This window comes from Lissotriton helveticus, chromosome 2_2 (genome assembly GCF_964261635.1).
Source record: "Lissotriton helveticus chromosome 2_2, aLisHel1.1, whole genome shotgun sequence".
NCBI lineage: Eukaryota > Metazoa > Chordata > Amphibia > Caudata > Salamandridae > Lissotriton > Lissotriton helveticus.
Window position 1 is genome coordinate 283,970,721 of NC_136060.1, and position 23,534 is coordinate 283,994,254.

Consider the following 23,534-nt stretch of genomic DNA (forward strand, 5'->3'; position numbering starts at 1 on the left):
TTTTAAACTTGCAACAACATTTTCATGTGTGACACAAGATCGAAATGAAATGAAGAAATTTATCTTTTCTCGGGGCATTTATGACTCTCAATTTTTAGTTTAGTAAGAATGAGGCTCTGCTCTCCGTACAGAAGAATTTCTCCACACTCGTTGCATTTCATGTGCACCGTTGCAAGATATGGTCTCAAGTCCATCACAGCACTCGATGGAGATACAGGTCGTCCACCAGAAGATGTGCTGGCCACCTCTGATGGTAATAGCGTGGCCAGGGCTCTTGTCGATGCCTTTGCAAATTCCATAGGGTGCACTTGTTTGACATGCCGCACCATGGTATGTATGGAAAAGGAATATTTTTTTCTTGGATTTCCTCTTGAGAGAACCGAATTGCATATCGTGCAGGTAACTTTTGGCACATTCACTTTCTTTTGTTCTTCAGGATAAGTGAAAAATTGCCAAATAAAATATTCGTTTTTTCTTTTTAAAGGTAGTCGCTCATTTCCTTCAGATTCGGAAGATGAATGCGGGGCGGCAGCCATTTCAGCAAAGTCTTCCGTAGCGTGTTGAACGTCGTTCTCTTTTGAGAGTAGAAAAGATAGTGAGAGAAGTGGGTGGAGTGCTCCGTGTAAATTGCAGAATAGAAACTACTAAGAACCAATTGGAAGTGTTGTTTTCAAGTCACATGACTTCACATGCGCGTCTCAGGACGTGTACGCGGTGATAGTATCTGGTCACGTACGCCATTTGGAAGTAGCGGTCTAATTCAGCGAAGTTTCAAAACGTGAAAAGGAGTAAATCCAAACATATCCGGATTTAATATATCTTCTGAGCTCGATTCTAGCATACAATTGTTAAATTGATTGATGATTGGCTCCTGAGGCGGAAAGCCGGGAGCAGGGGTTATCTGCTTTTAAAATTTATTGTGTTTGAATATTGTGCTTTTAACTGCCATTTTTACTTACCTGCATCTCTTGACTTGCCACAAACAGCGCTACTCGCTGCAACGATCCCCTTACTTCTCCCGCCATTCCCGAGGGTGAGGCGAGACACGCCCCCTCGGCTGGCCACGCCCCCCACCACATCTATAAATAGAGCGCGCCGCTGCCAGGCGTCGCATTGATGATTGGCTCCTGAGGCGGAAAGCCGGGAGCAGGGGTTATCTGCTTTTAAAATTTATTGTGTTTGAATATTGTGCTTTTAACTGGCATTTTTACTTACCTGCATCTCTTGACTTGCCACAAACAGCGCTACTCGCTGCAATGATCCCCTTACTTCTCCCGCCATTCCCGAGGGTGAGGCGAGACACGCCCCCTCGGCTGGCCACGCCCCCCGCCACATCTATAAATAGAGCGCGCCGCTGCTAGGCTTCGCATTGATGATTGGCTCCTGAGGCGGAAAGCCGGGAGCAGGGGTTATCTGCTTTTAAAATGTATTGTGTTTGAATATTGTGCTTTTAACTGGCATTTTTACTTACCTGCATCTCTTGACTTGCCACAAACAGCGCTACTCGCTGCAACGATCCCCTTACTTCTCCCGCCATTCCCGAGGGTGAGGCGAGACACGCCCCCTCGGCTGGCCACGCCCCCCCAATCTCCCGACCCACCGGCATAAAGCATGTGTCTTGCCAGGAAGCGCAGCGGACGAGCGCAGCGGGCGCGACTTTTGCGCGCCGAAGGCGTGCCTAAGGCAAGCCCGTCTGCGCCCGTCCGCGGCCGGACGGGGCCAGGGGCACGACTCCATGCCAAAACTACGTCTTACTCTACCAAGGACCTTATTGCCCTCCAAGGCCATTGGCCACTCCCGGATTCCATCCGCTGCCGGATATCCTCACTAGGCCTTGCTCCTTCTTCCCCCATTGCACCCTATTCCTCGCAGCACGTCCCCCCCGTCACCATGCCCCCCCCCCTCCTCGATCCCCTCCCCCGCTCTCCGGCATTGAATGTCTTCCTACTCAATACCAGGTCAGCGGTCAAGCACCACCACGAGCTGTTTGTCTTACTCGACTCAGAGAAACCTGACATACTGCTCCTGACCGAAACCTGGTACTGTGATTCTTCCCTCCCTGTTCTCCTGGCCACCCTACCCCCCTCCTATGTGGCCCTGCGGGCCGACCGGCCGGCAGGTAAGGCTGGTGGTGGGGTCGCCCTAATCGCTCGGTCGGAGTTGAACTTTCAACAACTCCCTTTTTCCCCTATTCCCCCTGCTGACTTCCTGGTAGTCCGTTCTCTTTCATTCTCCCCCCCATCACTTGCCTCCTTATGTACCGCCCTCCTCAGCCTTCGCCCTTATTCTTGCCGGCATTTCAAGACCTGTTGGCTAACCTGGTGGTCAACTACGCCTCGGTCTTGGTGCTAGGAGACTTCAATTACTGGCCCTCAGACCCACATGAGTGCTTAGCCTCTAAAGAATTTACAGATTACCTTTCATCCCTCAACTTCGTGTCACACATATCCGTCCCCACTCATTCCCATGGGCACATACTGGACCAGGTTTGGTCCCTTAACCTCCCTGTGGCTTCGGCTGCAGTCTCGCCGTGCCCATGGTCCGACCATACCCTTATCTCCTTTTCCATTTCCCGCAACCTGATTTCCAAAACTCCGCACACCAAAAACACCTGGGCGCGGAATTGGAATAAACTGGATTATCCCTCCTTGACCTCCTCACTCCGCAACTCCACTCCCATTCTCGCTGGCTTATCATCTGCCTCTCAAGCCAATGCCATTAACTCCTGGCTGGCTGGAGGCTGCGACTCAGTGGCGCCCTTACGCCGCATTTCCATCCGCCGACCTAAGGACTCCAATAGATGGTTCAATGACCACCTAAAAGTTCTCAAATTGAGCGCCCGACGGGCGGAGAGGCAATGGAGGAAAAATTACAGTCCCTTATTAAAAACCCACTTCTTATCAGCACTGGCCAAATACAAAACAGCAATCCTGGCTGCAAAAACCTCCTACTTTTCTTTAAAAATAACTTCTGCAGAAAACAAACCCAGGGAAATCTTCGGCATAGTGAATGACCTGGCATTCTCGGACCGAACCTTGCCCCAAATTCCTCCTTCCCAGCCTCTCTGCGACCAACTTAATACCTACTTCTTAGAGAAAATTGATACCATCAAGACCAACATTCCACCACCCTCGTCTGCCTTCGTCGATCCCTCCCCCCCTTCCGTTCGATGCCCTTTTACCTCCGTTCCCCCCCTCACTCAGCACTCTTTTCTGGAGATACTTCCCAAAGTGAAGTCGGGGTCTCCTGCGGACGTCTGCCCGGCACGAGTCCTGCAGCAAATTTACTCCGGCTGCCCTGACCCCCCCATCGCCTTCCTCAACAGCTCTCTGGCACAGGGCGTAGTGCCCTCTGTGCTAAAGGCAGCTACAATAGTGCCCATCCTGAAAAAACTTGGCGCGGACCCTTCCATCCCGGCCAATTATCGCCCCATCTCCCTGTTACCCTTTCTGGGCAAGGTGATGGAACGCCACGTCACTGCGGCACTCAGCGCCCATGTTGAGGCAAATGGAGGACTGGCATCCCGCCAAGCCGGGTTCCGTCCCAGGCATTCGACCGAATCAGTCGTGGTCGCAGTCTTAGACAAACTCAGAAAGGGCATGGATGAGAACAAACACCAGGCACTGGTCCTCCTTGATCTTTCCGCCGCCTTTGACACGGTGGACCATACCATCTTACTTACCCGTGTCAAGGCGGCCGGTATCGGGGGATCAGCTCTGGTCTGGCTCTCCTCCTTTCTGAGGGAACGCACTCAGGCGGTTCGGCTAGGCAACTTCACGGCCACTCCTCTCCCTGTCACTTGCGGTGTCCCCCAGGGTTCCTCTCTCTCCCCTTTGCTTTTCAATCTCTATATCTTTCCTCTCATTTTCGCACTCCAGCAGCTGGAGGTCACCGTCTATAATTACGCGGATGACCTCCAGCTCATCTTTGATCTGTCCCCTTCTCCTCTCTCTGTCTCTAACTTCCAGTCAACTATGACATTCATCAGGGACTGGATGAACCACAACCACCTTAAGCTGAACCCGGATAAAACCGAGCTGGTTCTCACTGGTGGTTCATCCAGCCCCTGGAACTCTCTCTTTTGGCCCCCCTCTTTCGGCCCCGCACCTACCCCTTCCACCACGGTCAAAACACTCGGTGTCAAAATAAACAACCAGCTCACTCTCCACTCACAAATCAGTTCCGTGGTATCCTCTTGTTTCCTCACTCTCCGCACTATCCGCACTGTTTCCCGTTTCTTTTCCCCCCAGGCACTTAAGATCATCATGGCCGCACTAGTGATATCGCGACTGGACTACGCAAACGCTCTTTACCATGGTATCCCCGCGTACAGTTTGCGTAGACTCCAGATTATCCAGAACCAGGCAGCCCGGCTGGTGTATGGCCTTCCTCGTTATCACCATTCCACCCCCCTTCTCAGGGAGCTTCACTGGCTCCCTGTAAAAGAACGCTCTCTTTTTAAGATCGGATGCATGGCCTTCCAGGCCCGCCAGGGCACTGCCCCCGCTTTTATCTCTTCATTAATCAATCCGTATGTACCTGCAAGAGAACTTCGGTCTTCCGCCAAGTCCCTTCTTCAGACCCCTCGCTTCACACGCAAAAAGTGGGGCGGGGCCAGCTTCTCCACCCTGGCTCCAACTTTCTGGAACTCACTCCCTGACCATCTCCGCTCTGCCACTCAGTACCTCCCCTTTCGTAGAGATCTGAAAACGTTCCTCTTCAGTCATGCCTTCCCCTCTTAAACTCTCTTAATATCTCCTCTTATCCATTCTCCTGGTCTCTCTCCCCCAGTTGCCAATCCCCCTAGCGCCAAGAAACCGCAAGGTGTACGCTGCGCTCTAGAAATATTTTAAATTAAATTAAATTAAATTAAGTATAAAACCTTTTATATTTTTTTTTAAAATACCAAGGTGTGTACATTCGGTCACACACGAAAGTTTAAAAAGACATTCGGCTCCATTTAATGAAAATGTTCATAATATTAAAAAAGAAGCCTAGGTTTAGTCTCTTTGACGTAGTATAAGTTCTTTGATGGGTCTATGAAGAAATTCAATAAGTTCAGATTGCAAAGTTTTCACGAAATATATAGGCGGGTGCGCGCACACGGTCGCGCACGAACGAAAGCCAAAAAAGCGGAGATAAACCCCCTTTATAATATGCTCCTGGAGCTCTTTTTGGTAGAATGAGTTAGCTCTGAAAAGAACTTTTTTTTTTTTTTTAAACAAGTGTTATGTTGTTTTTGATTTTTTAAACTTGCAACTACATTTTCATGTGTGACACAGGATCAAAATGAAATGAAGAAATTTATCTTTTCTCGGGGCATTTATGACTCTCAATTTTTAGTTTAGTAAGAATGAGGCTCTGCTCTCCGTACAGGAGAATTTCTCCACACTCGTTGCATTTCATGTGCACCGTTGCAAGATATGGTCTCAAGTCCATCACAGCACTCGATGGAGATACAGGTCGTCCACCAGAAGATGTGCTGGCCACCTCTGATGGTAATAGCGTGGCCAGGGCTCTTGTCGATGCCTTTGCAAATTGCACAGGGTGCACTTGTTTGACATGCCGCACCATGGTATGTATGGAAAAGGAATATTTTTTTCTTGGATTTCCTCTTGAGAGAACGGAATTGCATATCGTGCAGGTAACTTTTGGCGCATTCACTTTCTTATGTTCTTCAGGATAAGTGAAAAATTGCCAAATAAAAGATTCCTTTTTCCTTTTTAAAGGTAGTCGCTCATTTCCTTCAGATTCAGAAGATGAATGCGGGGCGGCAGCCATTTCAGCAAAGTCTTCCGAAGGGTGTTCAACGTCGTTCTCTTTTGAGAGTAGAAAAGAGAGTGAGAGAAGTGGGTGGAGTGCTCCGTGTAAATTGCAGAATAGAAACTACTAAGAACCAATTGGAAGTGTTGTTTTCAAGTCACATGACTTCACATGCGCGTCTCAGGACGTGTACGCGGTGATAGTATCTGGTCACGTACGCCATTTGGAAGTAGCGGTCTAATTCAGCGAAGTTTTAAAACGTGAAAAGGAGTAAATCCAAACATATCCGGATTTAATATATCTTCTGAGCTCGATTCTAGCATACAATTGTTAAATTGATTGATGATTGGCTCCTGAGGCGGAAAGCCGGGAGCAGGGGTTATCTGCTTTTAAAATGTATTGTGTTTGAATATTGTGCTTTTAACTGGCATTTTTACTTACCTGCATCTCTTGACTTGCCACAAACAGCGCTACTCGCTGCAACGATCCCCTTACTTCTCCCGCCATTCCCGAGGGTGAGGCGAGACACGCCCCCTCGGCTGGCCACGCCCCCCACCACATCTATAAATAGAGCGCGCCGCTGCCAGGCGTCGCATTGATGATTGGCTCCTGAGGCGGAAAGCCGGGAGCAGGGGTTATCTGCTTTTAAAATTTATTGTGTTTGAATATTGTGCTTTTAACTGGCATTTTTACTTACCTGCATCTCTTGACTTGCCACAAACAGCGCTACTCGCTGCAATGATCCCCTTACTTCTCCCGCCATTCCCGAGGGTGAGGCGAGACACGCCCCCTCGGCTGGCCACGCCCCCCGCCACATCTATAAATAGAGCGCGCCGCTGCTAGGCTTCGCATTGATGATTGGCTCCTGAGGCGGAAAGCCGGGAGCAGGGGTTATCTGCTTTTAAAATGTATTGTGTTTGAATATTGTGCTTTTAACTGGCATTTTTACTTACCTGCATCTCTTGACTTGCCACAAACAGCGCTACTCGCTGCAACGATCCCCTTACTTCTCCCGCCATTCCCGAGGGTGAGGCGAGACACGCCCCCTCGGCTGGCCACGCCCCCCCAATCTCCCGACCCACCGGCATAAAGCATGTGTCTTGCCAGGAAGCGCAGCGGACGAGCGCAGCGGGCGCGACTTTTGCGCGCCGAAGGCGTGCCTAAGGCAAGCCCGTCTGCGCCCGTCCGCGGCCGGACGGGGCCAGGGGCACGACTCCATGCCAAAACTACGTCTTACTCTACCAAGGACCTTATTGCCCTCCAAGGCCATTGGCCACTCCCGGATTCCATCCGCTGCCGGATATCCTCACTAGGCCTTGCTCCTTCTTCCCCCATTGCACCCTATTCCTCGCAGCACGTCCCCCCCGTCACCATGCCCCCCCCCCTCCTCGATCCCCTCCCCCGCTCTCCGGCATTGAATGTCTTCCTACTCAATACCAGGTCAGCGGTCAAGCACCACCACGAGCTGTTTGTCTTACTCGACTCAGAGAAACCTGACATACTGCTCCTGACCGAAACCTGGTACTGTGATTCTTCCCTCCCTGTTCTCCTGGCCACCCTACCCCCCTCCTATGTGGCCCTGCGGGCCGACCGGCCGGCAGGTAAGGCTGGTGGTGGGGTCGCCCTAATCGCTCGGTCGGAGTTGAACTTTCAACAACTCCCTTTTTCCCCTATTCCCCCTGCTGACTTCCTGGTAGTCCGTTCTCTTTCATTCTCCCCCCCATCACTTGCCTCCTTATGTACCGCCCTCCTCAGCCTTCGCCCTTATTCTTGCCGGCATTTCAAGACCTGTTGGCTAACCTGGTGGTCAACTACGCCTCGGTCTTGGTGCTAGGAGACTTCAATTACTGGCCCTCAGACCCACATGAGTGCTTAGCCTCTAAAGAATTTACAGATTACCTTTCATCCCTCAACTTCGTGTCACACATATCCGTCCCCACTCATTCCCATGGGCACATACTGGACCAGGTTTGGTCCCTTAACCTCCCTGTGGCTTCGGCTGCAGTCTCGCCGTGCCCATGGTCCGACCATACCCTTATCTCCTTTTCCATTTCCCGCAACCTGATTTCCAAAACTCCGCACACCAAAAACACCTGGGCGCGGAATTGGAATAAACTGGATTATCCCTCCTTGACCTCCTCACTCCGCAACTCCACTCCCATTCTCGCTGGCTTATCATCTGCCTCTCAAGCCAATGCCATTAACTCCTGGCTGGCTGGAGGCTGCGACTCAGTGGCGCCCTTACGCCGCATTTCCATCCGCCGACCTAAGGACTCCAATAGATGGTTCAATGACCACCTAAAAGTTCTCAAATTGAGCGCCCGACGGGCGGAGAGGCAATGGAGGAAAAATTACAGTCCCTTATTAAAAACCCACTTCTTATCAGCACTGGCCAAATACAAAACAGCAATCCTGGCTGCAAAAACCTCCTACTTTTCTTTAAAAATAACTTCTGCAGAAAACAAACCCAGGGAAATCTTCGGCATAGTGAATGACCTGGCATTCTCGGACCGAACCTTGCCCCAAATTCCTCCTTCCCAGCCTCTCTGCGACCAACTTAATACCTACTTCTTAGAGAAAATTGATACCATCAAGACCAACATTCCACCACCCTCGTCTGCCTTCGTCGATCCCTCCCCCCCTTCCGTTCGATGCCCTTTTACCTCCGTTCCCCCCCTCACTCAGCACTCTTTTCTGGAGATACTTCCCAAAGTGAAGTCGGGGTCTCCTGCGGACGTCTGCCCGGCACGAGTCCTGCAGCAAATTTACTCCGGCTGCCCTGACCCCCCCATCGCCTTCCTCAACAGCTCTCTGGCACAGGGCGTAGTGCCCTCTGTGCTAAAGGCAGCTACAATAGTGCCCATCCTGAAAAAACTTGGCGCGGACCCTTCCATCCCGGCCAATTATCGCCCCATCTCCCTGTTACCCTTTCTGGGCAAGGTGATGGAACGCCACGTCACTGCGGCACTCAGCGCCCATGTTGAGGCAAATGGAGGACTGGCATCCCGCCAAGCCGGGTTCCGTCCCAGGCATTCGACCGAATCAGTCGTGGTCGCAGTCTTAGACAAACTCAGAAAGGGCATGGATGAGAACAAACACCAGGCACTGGTCCTCCTTGATCTTTCCGCCGCCTTTGACACGGTGGACCATACCATCTTACTTACCCGTGTCAAGGCGGCCGGTATCGGGGGATCAGCTCTGGTCTGGCTCTCCTCCTTTCTGAGGGAACGCACTCAGGCGGTTCGGCTAGGCAACTTCACGGCCACTCCTCTCCCTGTCACTTGCGGTGTCCCCCAGGGTTCCTCTCTCTCCCCTTTGCTTTTCAATCTCTATATCTTTCCTCTCATTTTCGCACTCCAGCAGCTGGAGGTCACCGTCTATAATTACGCGGATGACCTCCAGCTCATCTTTGATCTGTCCCCTTCTCCTCTCTCTGTCTCTAACTTCCAGTCAACTATGACATTCATCAGGGACTGGATGAACCACAACCACCTTAAGCTGAACCCGGATAAAACCGAGCTGGTTCTCACTGGTGGTTCATCCAGCCCCTGGAACTCTCTCTTTTGGCCCCCCTCTTTCGGCCCCGCACCTACCCCTTCCACCACGGTCAAAACACTCGGTGTCAAAATAAACAACCAGCTCACTCTCCACTCACAAATCAGTTCCGTGGTATCCTCTTGTTTCCTCACTCTCCGCACTATCCGCACTGTTTCCCGTTTCTTTTCCCCCCAGGCACTTAAGATCATCATGGCCGCACTAGTGATATCGCGACTGGACTACGCAAACGCTCTTTACCATGGTATCCCCGCGTACAGTTTGCGTAGACTCCAGATTATCCAGAACCAGGCAGCCCGGCTGGTGTATGGCCTTCCTCGTTATCACCATTCCACCCCCCTTCTCAGGGAGCTTCACTGGCTCCCTGTAAAAGAACGCTCTCTTTTTAAGATCGGATGCATGGCCTTCCAGGCCCGCCAGGGCACTGCCCCCGCTTTTATCTCTTCATTAATCAATCCGTATGTACCTGCAAGAGAACTTCGGTCTTCCGCCAAGTCCCTTCTTCAGACCCCTCGCTTCACACGCAAAAAGTGGGGCGGGGCCAGCTTCTCCACCCTGGCTCCAACTTTCTGGAACTCACTCCCTGACCATCTCCGCTCTGCCACTCAGTACCTCCCCTTTCGTAGAGATCTGAAAACGTTCCTCTTCAGTCATGCCTTCCCCTCTTAAACTCTCTTAATATCTCCTCTTATCCATTCTCCTGGTCTCTCTCCCCCAGTTGCCAATCCCCCTAGCGCCAAGAAACCGCAAGGTGTACGCTGCGCTCTAGAAATATTTTAAATTAAATTAAATTAAATTAAGTATAAAACCTTTTATATTTTTTTTTAAAATACCAAGGTGTGTACATTCGGTCACACACGAAAGTTTAAAAAGACATTCGGCTCCATTTAATGAAAATGTTCATAATATTAAAAAAGAAGCCTAGGTTTAGTCTCTTTGACGTAGTATAAGTTCTTTGATGGGTCTATGAAGAAATTCAATAAGTTCAGATTGCAAAGTTTTCACGAAATATATAGGCGGGTGCGCGCACACGGTCGCGCACGAACGAAAGCCAAAAAAGCGGAGATAAACCCCCTTTATAATATGCTCCTGGAGCTCTTTTTGGTAGAATGAGTTAGTTCTGAAAAGAACTTTTTTTTTTTTTTTAAACAAGTGTTATGTTGTTTTTGATTTTTTAAACTTGCAACTACATTTTCATGTGTGACACAGGATCAAAATGAAATGAAGAAATTTATCTTTTCTCGGGGCATTTATGACTCTCAATTTTTAGTTTAGTAAGAATGAGGCTCTGCTCTCCGTACAGGAGAATTTCTCCACACTCGTTGCATTTCATGTGCACCGTTGCAAGATATGGTCTCAAGTCCATCACAGCACTCGATGGAGATACAGGTCGTCCACCAGAAGATGTGCTGGCCACCTCTGATGGTAATAGCGTGGCCAGGGCTCTTGTCGATGCCTTTGCAAATTGCACAGGGTGCACTTGTTTGACATGCCGCACCATGGTATGTATGGAAAAGGAATATTTTTTTCTTGGATTTCCTCTTGAGAGAACGGAATTGCATATCGTGCAGGTAACTTTTGGCGCATTCACTTTCTTATGTTCTTCAGGATAAGTGAAAAATTGCCAAATAAAAGATTCCTTTTTCCTTTTTAAAGGTAGTCGCTCATTTCCTTCAGATTCAGAAGATGAATGCGGGGCGGCAGCCATTTCAGCAAAGTCTTCCGAAGGGTGTTCAACGTCGTTCTCTTTTGAGAGTAGAAAAGAGAGTGAGAGAAGTGGGTGGAGTGCTCCGTGTAAATTGCAGAATAGAAACTACTAAGAACCAATTGGAAGTGTTGTTTTCAAGTCACATGACTTCACATGCGCGTCTCAGGACGTGTACGCGGTGATAGTATCTGGTCACGTACGCCATTTGGAAGTAGCGGTCTAATTCAGCGAAGTTTTAAAACGTGAAAAGGAGTAAATCCAAACATATCCGGATTTAATATATCTTCTGAGCTCGATTCAAGCATACAATTGTTAAAGTATAAAACCTTTTAAATATTTTTTTAAAATACCAAGGTGTGTACATTTGGTCACACACGAAAGTTTAAAAAGACATTCGGCTCCATTTAATGAAAATTTTCATAATATTAAAAAAGAAGCCTAGGTTTAGTCTCTTTGACGTAGTATAAGTTCTTTGATGGGTCTATGAAGAAATTCAATAAGTTCAGATTGCAAAGTTTTCACGAAATATATAGGCGGGTGCGTGCAGTTGGTCGCTCACGAAAGCCTGGAAATGCGCTATCCATTTTATTGAGAACTGTTGCCGAGAGTGCGCACACCGGGTCGTGCACGAAAGTTTAGAAAGGCTATTTTTATTTACAGGCAAATTTTAATGCGTTGAAAAATAGGCAAGGTACAGACTTTCTAATTCTGTATCGCTTTACAAGGAGTCTCTATGCAACTTGAACAGTGAAGAAAACGGCTTGTTTCCGAAAAAAATATTTCCAGAACTTTATTGACAAAAGTATAGGTTGTATACACGAGATATTTCTGAATTAGCATTTTAAAAACCAATGAAATTCACTGAAAAAACCATAGGTTTTACACACTTTATAGTTAGGAAGTAGCATTTACAAAACCTATGAAATTCACTGAAAAAACCATAGGTTTGACACCAGTTATAGTTAGCTGTAAATTTTACTGATATAAAACCAATGAAATTCCACGTTATAGTTAGTTGGACTCACTATAACTTGCGCGTGTAATGCACTGCTGATGACGTCACATATTACATCACTCATGACATCACTGATGACACCATCCTTGTGACACAGTGACAGACCTCCTTTCACTGTAATCTAACCCTTGAAACACATATTCAAAAATAGAAACTAAAATTTTCAAAAAAATGGAGATACCCATACCAGTTAGAACAACCAATTCAATAATTCCACCACCCATATACACATGAACTAATTCACCAACAGTTCTATATAGTCACTCATACATATATTCACTAATCATATGTAGTGATACACCTACACATCCTGTTACACACCGACAGTCATCCAAAAGTTATTCACACACATACTCACACATGCAAATAAACTATTGAACATCCATTTATTTGCATAAAGAGCTATACACACACTACCACTTTACTTCTAAGGAAACTTACACATACTTACTCTCTTAAAAAATCACTTATAGAAACACATACTAATTTAAACAGGAACTCTTACAATCCCTCACTCTCACATATACTCACTTATATACATCAATATTCACATATACTAGATTAAAACATATGTAGTTACTGATAAAGACACTAATAAGACAGTCATTCACTCACTAACACAGACATATACACACTCATCCACCCATATAGTCCTGCACATATGCTGTCTTCAAAACACATACAAACAGAGACTCAGTCATTCTTGCATCTATGTACTAAGTAATACTCCCACCAAAGCATGCAAACACTCATACTGATACTAAGAAAAACATCTAATAACCTATATACATACACATCTACCTACTCATCAACCCATGCAGCCACTTATACACAAAGTGAAACACTAATACATATATTTAAACATTTAAGCATTACTCACTAATATATGTATTCACTAAGATATCCAATAATATATACATATATAACACATATTTATTTTTCAGAAAGACACACATTCACTGGATGGTGTCATCAGTGATGTCATGAGTGATGTAATATGTGACGTCATCAGCAGTGCATTACACGCGCAAGTTATAGTGAGTCCAACTAACTATAACGTGGAATTTCATTGGTTTTATATCAGTAAAATTTACAGCTAACTATAACTGGTGTCAAACCTATGGTTTTTTCAGTGAATTTCATAGGTTTTGTAAATGCTACTTCCTAACTATAACGTGTGTAAAACCTATGGTTTTTTCAGTGAATATATATATATATAGAGATATATATATATATATTCACTGAAAAAACTATAGGTTTTACAGACATTATAGTTAGGAATTAGCATTTAAAAAACCTTAGAAATTCACAGAAAAACCATAGGTTTCAGGGACGTTATAGTTAGTTGGACATTTTACTCATACAAAATGATAGAAATTCTGCTATTATAGTTAGTTGAGCTAACTATAACTTGCGCCCCCGCAATGCCCTGCTTATGATGTCACATAGTACATCATTCATCATTCAAAGGTTCCAACAACTTGCAAAATGCTCCTGGACTATGTCTGAAGTGAATGAAAAAGGGGACCCCTGCTAATGTTATAAGTACCTAAGGCAAGGAAAAAATCATGAATGTACAATAGCCATTGGCAATTCAGAATTTTTAAAATTAGTATCCTATCTGGATAGAGGGCTCACAACAACAAGTAAGTTTGGGTGTATACATAACAATAATTTAATAATGATAATCAACAAAGTTAAGAGTGATGGTTAAGGAGAGGTGTGGCGCAGCGACCAGAGCCTTTGACTCCAGAGCACAGGGATCATGGTTTGATCGCCTGCGGCAGCTCAGCTAAACAACATGTGACTCTGGGCAATAGCACACTTAATCTCCCCGACGACCCCCGTGCCTTGAAAGCCTATAGGGGGGATGTGATTGTGCTTTACAAATAAGATTAATTATTATTTAAGAAGATTTTAAAAGTCTCATATAATTATATGCATAAACAAAAGGAATCCTACCAGGAGAGGAGTGCTGCCCATAAGGGTAAGGGAGCACTCAGAGTTTGGTAAAATACCCCTCACACACCAAAAGGCACCTTGGTGTCATGCTTCATCATCGGGGTCTTTGCACCCCTCTAACGGGATGCGGCGTGCTGCGACCTACGACTACGCGGGAGCACTGGTAAATGACTATGTGTGGTGTGTGTGGTGCAAGTGATAAGGATGATAATGTGAGTGGTGGTAGGTAGTGAAGAGTTAAAAAGTACCTGGCTCGTAGGTGAAAAAAAGTTTTTATTCAAGACCTCGGGCTGGTACTATTAAAAGAAGTGAAGTGCGAGGTAAAAGTGTGTCGTGATAATGAATAGTATCTCATGTGTGCGTCGACATGTTTCGGAGCTGGCGCTCCTTCTTCAGGACGGGAGCACAACTTCCCCACCTTACTCACGTATTACTAGTTCGTAACTCAAAAATATTGGTTAGTTAACAAAAAGTGACAAATATTTTAAGTGGTAAAAAGGCTACAATGTGCCTACAGCGTTTTTTTGGCTCAGGATACATGCAGTTGCATGACCTGAAAAAAGAAAACAAAAGGATGATCACCCAAGGTATGGGTAGTTCTACAGGTGCAGTCACCTGGAACAAACCATTTAGCACAGTTGCCCTGTAAAAGAAAAGGACTCTCAAGACATACGATATAGAGAACACACAAAATTGTTTAAATAAAAATACCAAGGAAATGTGGGTCATACTTAGTAGATATAAGTTGCTTGCTTCATGAGCTCAATAGAAGCGTCTGGGGGTTGATTGCTATTTTGTGCAATCTGAGTGGAAAGATAAAAGTAACAAAAACGAGTTTCAGTGATCAGTTCTTACTCACTTGGTTAGGAGGAGAAGCCTTGATTACCCTCTCATATACTCACAAGCTGGGGACGAATTATCCACCGTGTAGCCCCACACGCTGCTCCGCTCGTATGGTTGTATGAGCCTGCTGTGGGAGGTATTTATACCAGGTGGTCCTAATTGGTTAGGCCGGTATTAAATAGGCGGATTCGGTGTAATGCCCAAACATGGCCTATCCGCTAGCCTAATTACCGGTTGAGGACTGATTACGAGTCCTTGAACTGATAGGTTCGTTAGAGAGAGAGAGGCGGAGAGGCGCGCCCTACCTACGCGTGCGCTGCCGCCCAGCATCTCTACCTCGCGCATGCGCTGTGACTCTGTAGAGTTTGCGCATGCGTGTCAAGGAGACGCTACTTGACCGCGCATGCGCGGTTGGATTGCTAGCTCCCTCGGTTACAGTGGGGAGTTTAATATGTTAAAATAAGCTGACAGACGCTGTGGGCCTCCTTCCCCGTGTTCTAATTTTCTCAGTAGGAGTGGGTGTGTATTGAAGAGGACAAGGTGAAGGCAAAAATGTCCTTGAAAACTATTAAAATGGGCTTATGTTCATGTCATTTACAGCTTATTGATTGGGCATATATTCATTAATTGGACAGTTGTGACCAAGGGACATCATCATTGAGTCCGTGAATATGCGTGCCCAGACGGAACACCCATCTTTGTTCTTTTTGAAAAAGGCCTTTTTCAGAAGGCAATGATTCAATGACTGTCCAACTCAGGTCATTGACACAGTGTTGTTTTACAAAGTAGTGTGTTGCCATCTTGGTAGTGCTCTTCTTGCACCGGACATTGCTTTTATGCTCATTTAGCCTCGTTTTCACTGCTCTGGTGGTCATCCCCACGTATTCCAAACCACAGGGGCACGTTATTAAGTAGACCACGTTTTTGGTGTTACAGTTCGTGAGACGTCGTTGTTCCCAAGTGGTGCCATTCCTGAATGTAAGGATCTTGCTCTTTTTTGTCAGGTGGCAGCTGCTACAATTTCCAGAGGGAAAGTGGCCATGAATACCGATAGGTTGTGTCCTTGTGTCAGTATCTGTTTTTGGTCTGGTATGTACCAAGATGTCTTTCAGATTCCGTCCACGACGGTGGGCATGCATGGGTTTCTCCAGGTTCATTGTACCACAGTTAAGAATGGACCAATGTTTATTTATAATTTTGGACACCTCGTTGGACACAGTGGTATAGGTAGTGACACAAATCGGTTGTTTGTTGTCACTAGTCTCACGTTCTCGATCTTGTAAAAGAGCCTCTCTGTGGTTATTCTTGGCCCTCTTCATGGCTCTATTGATAGTCTTCTCTGGGTACTGCCTCTGTAACAATTTTTTCTTGAGGTCACAGGCCTGTGACTTGTACTCGCTCAGCTCGGTACAGTTACGTCTCAAACGTAAAAATTGTCCATATGGCAAATTCTCTCTTAGATGTCTGGGGTGAAAACTGTCATATCTTAAGAGACAGTTCCTCGCTGTGGGTTTGAAATGGGTGGTACTTTTCAATTTTCCACCTTCAGTGTAGACATTGAGGTCCAGAAAGACCATGGAATGGTCTGAGATAGTACTAGTGAATTTTAAGAAAGCATTTTGATTGTTCAGCCATGCTAGGAAATCCACCGCTGATTGGTGGTCCCTGTTCCAGATGACGAAAACATCATCAATATACCTTTTCCAGGTATTGATGTTGCTCCTGTATGGGTTGTCTGGATGTAGTATCTTGTTTGTCTCTAGATGGTGGACATATAGTCCAGCCAGACTCGGAGCAAAAGTACTACCCATGCTGGTACCATGGCTTTGTAAATAGATAGTCTGTTTTTTACTGGAAAAAGTTTTGTTGTAGCGCTAAAGAGATACATTCAAGGACCAGACCTCTTGGTGTTTGGTACTTCCAAGGAGTGGTAAATAGTACTTCTTCGATGATTTGGAGTGTTTCATCATGAGGCAGGCTCGTGTACAGACTCTCCACATCCAAACTCATCAGAAGTTGATTTGATGGGTCGAAGTCTCTGTTGTCTAGCAGTTGTAGAACTGATTTGGTGTCTTTAAGGTAAGTGGTTGTTGACTGGACCAGTGGGCGTAGTAAAGCATCCGCAAATTTGGAGAGTGGCTCAAGAATAGAACCAATACCCGACACAATGGGTCTTCCCGGCGGGTTGGACATGTTTTTATGGATCTTTGGGATGCAGTAGAAATAGGGGATGCGTGGTGTAGGTTGTTGCAAGAACTCTGCTTCATTTTTACTCAACCAATCGTGCGCAAGCCCCTCTTCGATCATGCTCCCTATCCTTGTTCGGATTCTTTCGGTAGGGTCGTCCTGTAATACAGTGTAGTTCCGTCTGTCAGATAATAATCTCAGACATTCTGTATCATACGACTCTATTGTTTGCACCACTATAGCACCACCCTTGTCTGCCGGTTTTATGATTATTTCGTTGTTATCAGCTAGTTCCCTTATAGCTTGCTGCTCCTGTTTGTTGGTATTATGAAAAACCTTAGCCGTTGACAGATTGATTTTATTGACTTCCGTCATAATTGCCTTGTCAAAAGTTAATATTTCGATAGGCAAAGTGGAGTCAGGGGGGGTAAATGTGGACTTCGGTCGTAGTCCCGTATCTGTTGTTCCTTGGATAGATGGTTTATCCTGAAAAAAAGCTTGTAGTTTCAGCCTCCTCACAAAGTCTTTCATTTCCATGTTCAGTCTGAAAATGTCTGGTTTATGCGTAGGTACAAACCCTAGTCCCTTGTTTAGTACATTTTCCTGAATCTCCGTCAGAGGCCAGGGAGTCAGGTTTACCACTAAGTCCCCCTTTTGCTTGTTGATGGGTGGTTCGGGAGGGATCCTGTCATACTCCTGGTGGTCCTGGAATTGTTCTGTTCCTGTTGGTCTTCCCAGGCTACATTGTTGCCTTTTCTGTTTCTTCCCCGTGTTCCGGGGCGTGAGCCTAAAAAAGGCTGTTGATCATAGAAACCCTCATTGTATTCTGGGTTCCACTGTTGGTAGTTAGGTCCTGCAATGGGCGGACCAAATGGAAAAGGGGTGAACAGGTATGTTGGATACTGGGGTTGGGGTTGGTGCTGGTACCCTCTCCACCCCCTTTGTCTAGGGAATTGTTGTCTTCTTTGTCTCCAGCCACCTCGCCGTGGCTTGTACCCTTTATTCCCGCTAGAATTAGACCCAGAGGAACCATTGTCAGAACCATCACTATCATAATCGCTGTTGGAGTTTTTGGGAGCGTAGTCAGCTTTTGTGTAAGGGTAAGCTCCTTCTGGTGTGAATTTTGCTTTATCCTTACTTAGTTTGTTGGTTTTGCTTTGTTTCAGTGTAAACTCAAACTCAGTCATTTGCTGATTGAGTTCGTCCAATCTCGCTTTTAGGTCAGCTGGTGATATGTATGTGTTAAGTTGGACCTCGATTCTGTTGATCTCAATCTTTAGTTCTTGAGTGATCCTGGCTGCTGTTTTCACTATCAAGACCAGCCAGTCTCTTGAGCAGTGCCATGAGATCAGTGACCACTCTTTTTTAAAAATGAGATCATTCTGGAAAATCAGTGGTTCATTTTTAACAATCAACCCGGGTGGTGCCATTTTGCTCCTAAGGTATTCTTTCATGAAAAGGCCATGTAGGGCTGCTTTTATTTGGTTACGTCTCAGATTAATTAGTTCGTTCCACTCATTGATGTTAGGGCCGGTTGCTGGATTGCTCAGGCCTTCAAAAGGACTGATGTCTCTCAGTATCCGGTCAATTTCATCTTCCCCAAACGTGAAGCCATGTTCGTCCTCCATTACGTAACGACCGCTGGCTTCCTTGATATATGGTGTGTGTTTCTATGTGTATGAGTTTTGTGTTGGACTCCCGCAGCTGCACGCTGCCTACTAAACAAAATTAACAAAAGAGGGAGGTAGAGTAGTTGAAGTAGGATTCTTACTCCACAGACTTGTATGCATAAACAAAAGGAATCCTACCAGGAGAGGAGTGCTGCCCATAAGGGTAAGGGAGCACTCAGTGTTTGGTAAAATACCCCTCACACACCAAAAGGCCCCTTGGTGTCATGCTTCATCATCGGGGTCTGCGCACCCCTCTAACGGGATGCGGCGTGCTGCGACCTACGACTACGCGGGAGCACTGGTAAATGACTATGTGTTGTGTGTGTGGTGCAAGTGATGAGGATGATAGGTAGTGAAGAGTTAAAAAGTACCTGGCTCGTAGGTGAAAAATGTTTTTATTCAAGACTTCGGGCTGGTACTATTAAAAGAAGTGAAGTGCGAGGTAAAAGTCTGTCGTGATAATGAACAGTACCTCATGTGTGCGTCAACATGTTTCGGAGCTGGCGCTCCTTCTTCAGGACGGGAGCACAACTTCCCCACCTTACTCACGTATTACTAGTTCGTAACTCAAAAATATTGGTTAGTTAACAAAAAGTGACAAATATTTTAAGTGGTAAAAAGGCTACAATGTGCCTACAGCGGTTTTTTGGCTCAGGATACATGCAGTTGCATGACCTGAATAAAGAAAACAAAAGGATGGTCACCCAAGGTATGGGTAGTTCTACAGGTGCAGTCACCTGGAACAAACCATTTAGCACAGTTGCCCTGTAAAAGAAAAGGACTCACAAGACATACGATATAGAGAACACACAAAATTGTTTAAATAAAAATATCAAGGAAATGTGGGTCATACTTAGTAGATATAAGTTGCTTGCTTCATGAGCTCAATAGAAGCGTCTGGGGGTTGATTGCTATTTTGTGCAATCTGAGTGGAAAGATAAAAGTAACAAAAACGAGTTTCAGTGATCAGTTCTTACTCACTTGGTTAGGAGGAGAAGCCTTGATTACCCTCTCATATACTCACAAGCTGGGGACGAATTATCCACCGTGTAGCCCCACACGCTGCTCCGCTCGTATGGTTGTATGAGCCTGCTGTGGGAGGTATTTATACCAGGTGGTCCTAATTGGTTAGGCCGGTATTAAATAGGCGGATTCGGTGTAATGCCCAAACATGGCCTATCCGCTAGCCTAATTACCGGTTGAGGACTGATTACGAGTCCTTGAACTGATAGGTTCGTTAGAGAGAGAGAGGCGGAGAGGCGCGCCCTACCTACGCGTGCGCTGCCGCCCAGCATCTCTACCTCGCGCATGCGCTGTGACTCTGTAGAGTTTGCGCATGCGTGTCAAGGAGACGCTACTTGACCGCGCATGCGCGGTTGGATTGCTAGCTCCCTCGGTTACAGTGGGGAGTTTAATATGTTAAAATAAGCTGACAGACGCTGTGGGCCTCCTTCCCCGTGTTCTAATTTTCTCAGTAGGAGTGGGTGTGTATTGAAGAGGACAAGGTGAAGGCAAAAATGTCCTTGAAAACTATTAAAATGGGCTTATGTTCATGTCATTTACAGCTTATTGATTGGGCATATATTCATTAATTGGACAGTTGTGACCAAGGGACATCATCATTGAGTCCGTGAATATGCGTGCCCAGACGGAACACCCATCTTTGTTCTTTTTGAAAAAGGCCTTTTTCAGAAGGCAATGATTCAATGACTGTCCAACTCAGGTCATTGACACAGTGTTGTTTTACAAAGTAGTGTGTTGCCATCTTGGTAGTGCTCTTCTTGCACCGGACATTGCTTTTATGCTCATTTAGCCTCGTTTTCACTGCTCTGGTGGTCATCCCCACGTATTCCAAACCACAGGGGCACGTTATTAAGTAGACCACGTTTTTGGTGTTACAGTTCGTGAGACGTCGTTGTTCCCAAGTGGTGCCATTCCTGAATGTAAGGATCTTGCTCTTTTTTGTCAGGTGGCAGCTGCTACAATTTCCAGAGGGAAAGTGGCCATGAATACCGATAGGTTGTGTCCTTGTGTCAGTATCTGTTTTTGGTCTGGTATGTACCAAGATGTCTTTCAGGTTCCGTCCACGACGGTGGGCATGCATGGGTTTCTCCAGGTTCATTGTACCACAGTTAAGAATGGACCAATGTTTATTTATAATTTTGGACACCTCGTTGGACACAGTGGTATAGGTAGTGACACAAATCGGTTGTTTGTTGTCACTAGTCTCACGTTCTCGATCTTGTAAAAGAGCCTCTCTGTGGTTATTCTTGGCCCTCTTCATGGCTCTATTGATAGTCTTCTCTGGGTACTGCCTCTGTAACAATTTTTTCTTGAGGTCACAGGCCTGTGACTTGTACTCGCTCAGCTCGGTACAGTTACGTCTCAAACGTAAAAATTGTCCATATGGCAAATTCTCTCTTAGATGTCTGGGGTGAAAACTGTCATATCTTAAGAGACAGTTCCTCGCTGTGGGTTTGAAATGGGTGGTACTTTTCAATTTTCCACCTTCAGTGTAGACATTGAGGTCCAGAAAGACCATGGAATGGTCTGAGATAGTACTAGTGAATTTTAAGAAAGCATTTTGATTGTTCAGCCATGCTAGGAAATCCACCGCTGATTGGTGGTCCCTGTTCCAGATGACGAAAACATCATCAATATACCTTTTCCAGGTATTGATGTTGCTCCTGTTTGGGTTGTCTGGATGTAGTATCTTGTTTGTCTCTAGATGGTGGACATATAGTCCAGCCAGACTCGGAGCAAAAGTACTACCCATGCTGGTACCATGGCTTTGTAAATAGATAGTCTGTTTTTTACTGGAAAAAGTTTTGTTGTAGCGCTAAAGAGATACATTCAAGGACCAGACCTCTTGGTGTTTGGTACTTCCAAGGAGTGGTAAATAGTACTTCTTCGATGATTTGGAGTGTTTCATCATGAGGCAGGCTCGTGTACAGACTCTCCACATCCAAACTCATCAGAAGTTGATTTGATGGGTCGAAGTCTCTGTTGTCTAGCAGTTGTAGAACTGATTTGGTGTCTTTAAGGTAAGTGGTTGTTGACTGGACCAGTGGGCGTAGTAAAGCATCCGCAAATTTGGAGAGTGGCTCAAGAATAGAACCAATACCCGACACAATGGGTCTTCCCGGCGGGTTGGACATGTTTTTATGGATCTTTGGGATGCAGTAGAAATAGGGGATGCGTGGTGTAGGTTGTTGCAAGAACTCTGCTTCATTTTTACTCAACCAATCGTGCGCAAGCCCCTCTTCGATCATGCTCCCTATCCTTGTTCGGATTCTTTCGGTAGGGTCGTCCTGTAATACAGTGTAGTTCCGTCTGTCAGATAATAATCTCAGACATTCTGTATCATACGACTCTATTGTTTGCACCACTATAGCACCACCCTTGTCTGCCGGTTTTATGATTATTTCGTTGTTATCAGCTAGTTCCCTTATAGCTTGCTGCTCCTGTTTGTTGGTATTATGAAAAACCTTAGCCGTTGACAGATTGATTTTATTGACTTCCGTCATAATTGCCTTGTCAAAAGTTAATATTTCGATAGGCAAAGTGGAGTCAGGGGGGGTAAATGTGGACTTCGGTCGTAGTCCCGTATCTGTTGTTCCTTGGATAGATGGTTTATCCTGAAAAAAAGCTTGTAGTTTCAGCCTCCTCACAAAGTCTTTCATTTCCATGTTCAGTCTGAAAATGTCTGGTTTATGCGTAGGTACAAACCCTAGTCCCTTGTTTAGTACATTTTCCTGAATCTCCGTCAGAGGCCAGGGAGTCAGGTTTACCACTAAGTCCCCCTTTTGCTTGTTGATGGGTGGTTCGGGAGGGATCCTGTCATACTCCTGGTGGTCCTGGAATTGTTCTGTTCCTGTTGGTCTTCCCAGGCTACATTGTTGCCTTTTCTGTTTCTTCCCCGTGTTCCGGGGCGTGAGCCTAAAAAAGGCTGTTGATCATAGAAACCCTCATTGTATTCTGGGTTCCACTGTTGGTAGTTAGGTCCTGCAATGGGCGGACCAAATGGAAAAGGGGTGAACAGGTATGTTGGATACTGGGGTTGGGGTTGGTGCTGGTACCCTCTCCACCCCCTTTGTCTAGGGAATTGTTGTCTTCTTTGTCTCCAGCCACCTCGCCGTGGCTTGTACCCTTTATTCCCGCTAGAATTAGACCCAGAGGAACCATTGTCAGAACCATCACTATCATAATCGCTGTTGGAGTTTTTGGGAGCGTAGTCAGCTTTTGTGTAAGGGTAAGCTCCTTCTGGTGTGAATTTTGCTTTATCCTTACTTAGTTTGTTGGTTTTGCTTTGTTTCAGTGTAAACTCAAACTCAGTCATTTGCTGATTGAGTTCGTCCAATCTCGCTTTTAGGTCAGCTGGTGATATGTATGTGTTAAGTTGGACCTCGATTCTGTTGATCTCAATCTTTAGTTCTTGAGTGATCCTGGCTGCTGTTTTCACTATCAAGACCAGCCAGTCTCTTGAGCAGTGCCATGAGATCAGTGACCACTCTTTTTTAAAAATGAGATCATTCTGGAAAATCAGTGGTTCATTTTTAACAATCAACCCGGGTGGTGCCATTTTGCTCCTAAGGTATTCTTTCATGAAAAGGCCATGTAGGGCTGCTTTTATTTGGTTACGTCTCAGATTAATTAGTTTGTTCCACTCATTGATGTTAGGGCCGGTTGCTGGATTGCTCAGGCCTTCAAAAGGACTGATGTCTCCCAGTATCCGGTCAATTTCATCTTCCCCAAACGTGAAGCCATGTTCGTCCTCCATTACGTAACGACCGCTGGCTTCCTTGATATATGGTGTGTGTTTCTATGTGTA

At 46.0% G+C, this 23,534-nt stretch overlaps 1 protein-coding gene across 1 annotated transcript in view; it reads left to right on the forward strand.

Annotated features, from left to right (window-relative positions):
* LOC144821653 (uncharacterized) overlaps window positions 1–16,336 on the forward strand; it is a 28,248-nt gene extending 11,912 nt beyond the window's left edge. The window contains exon 3 of the mRNA XM_078678884.1: window positions 16,307–16,336. Coding sequence (XP_078535010.1) covers window positions 16,307–16,336 — 30 coding nt within the window. The remainder of the gene's footprint in view (window positions 1–16,306) is intronic.
* The last annotated feature ends 7,198 nt before the right edge of the window (window positions 16,337–23,534 follow it).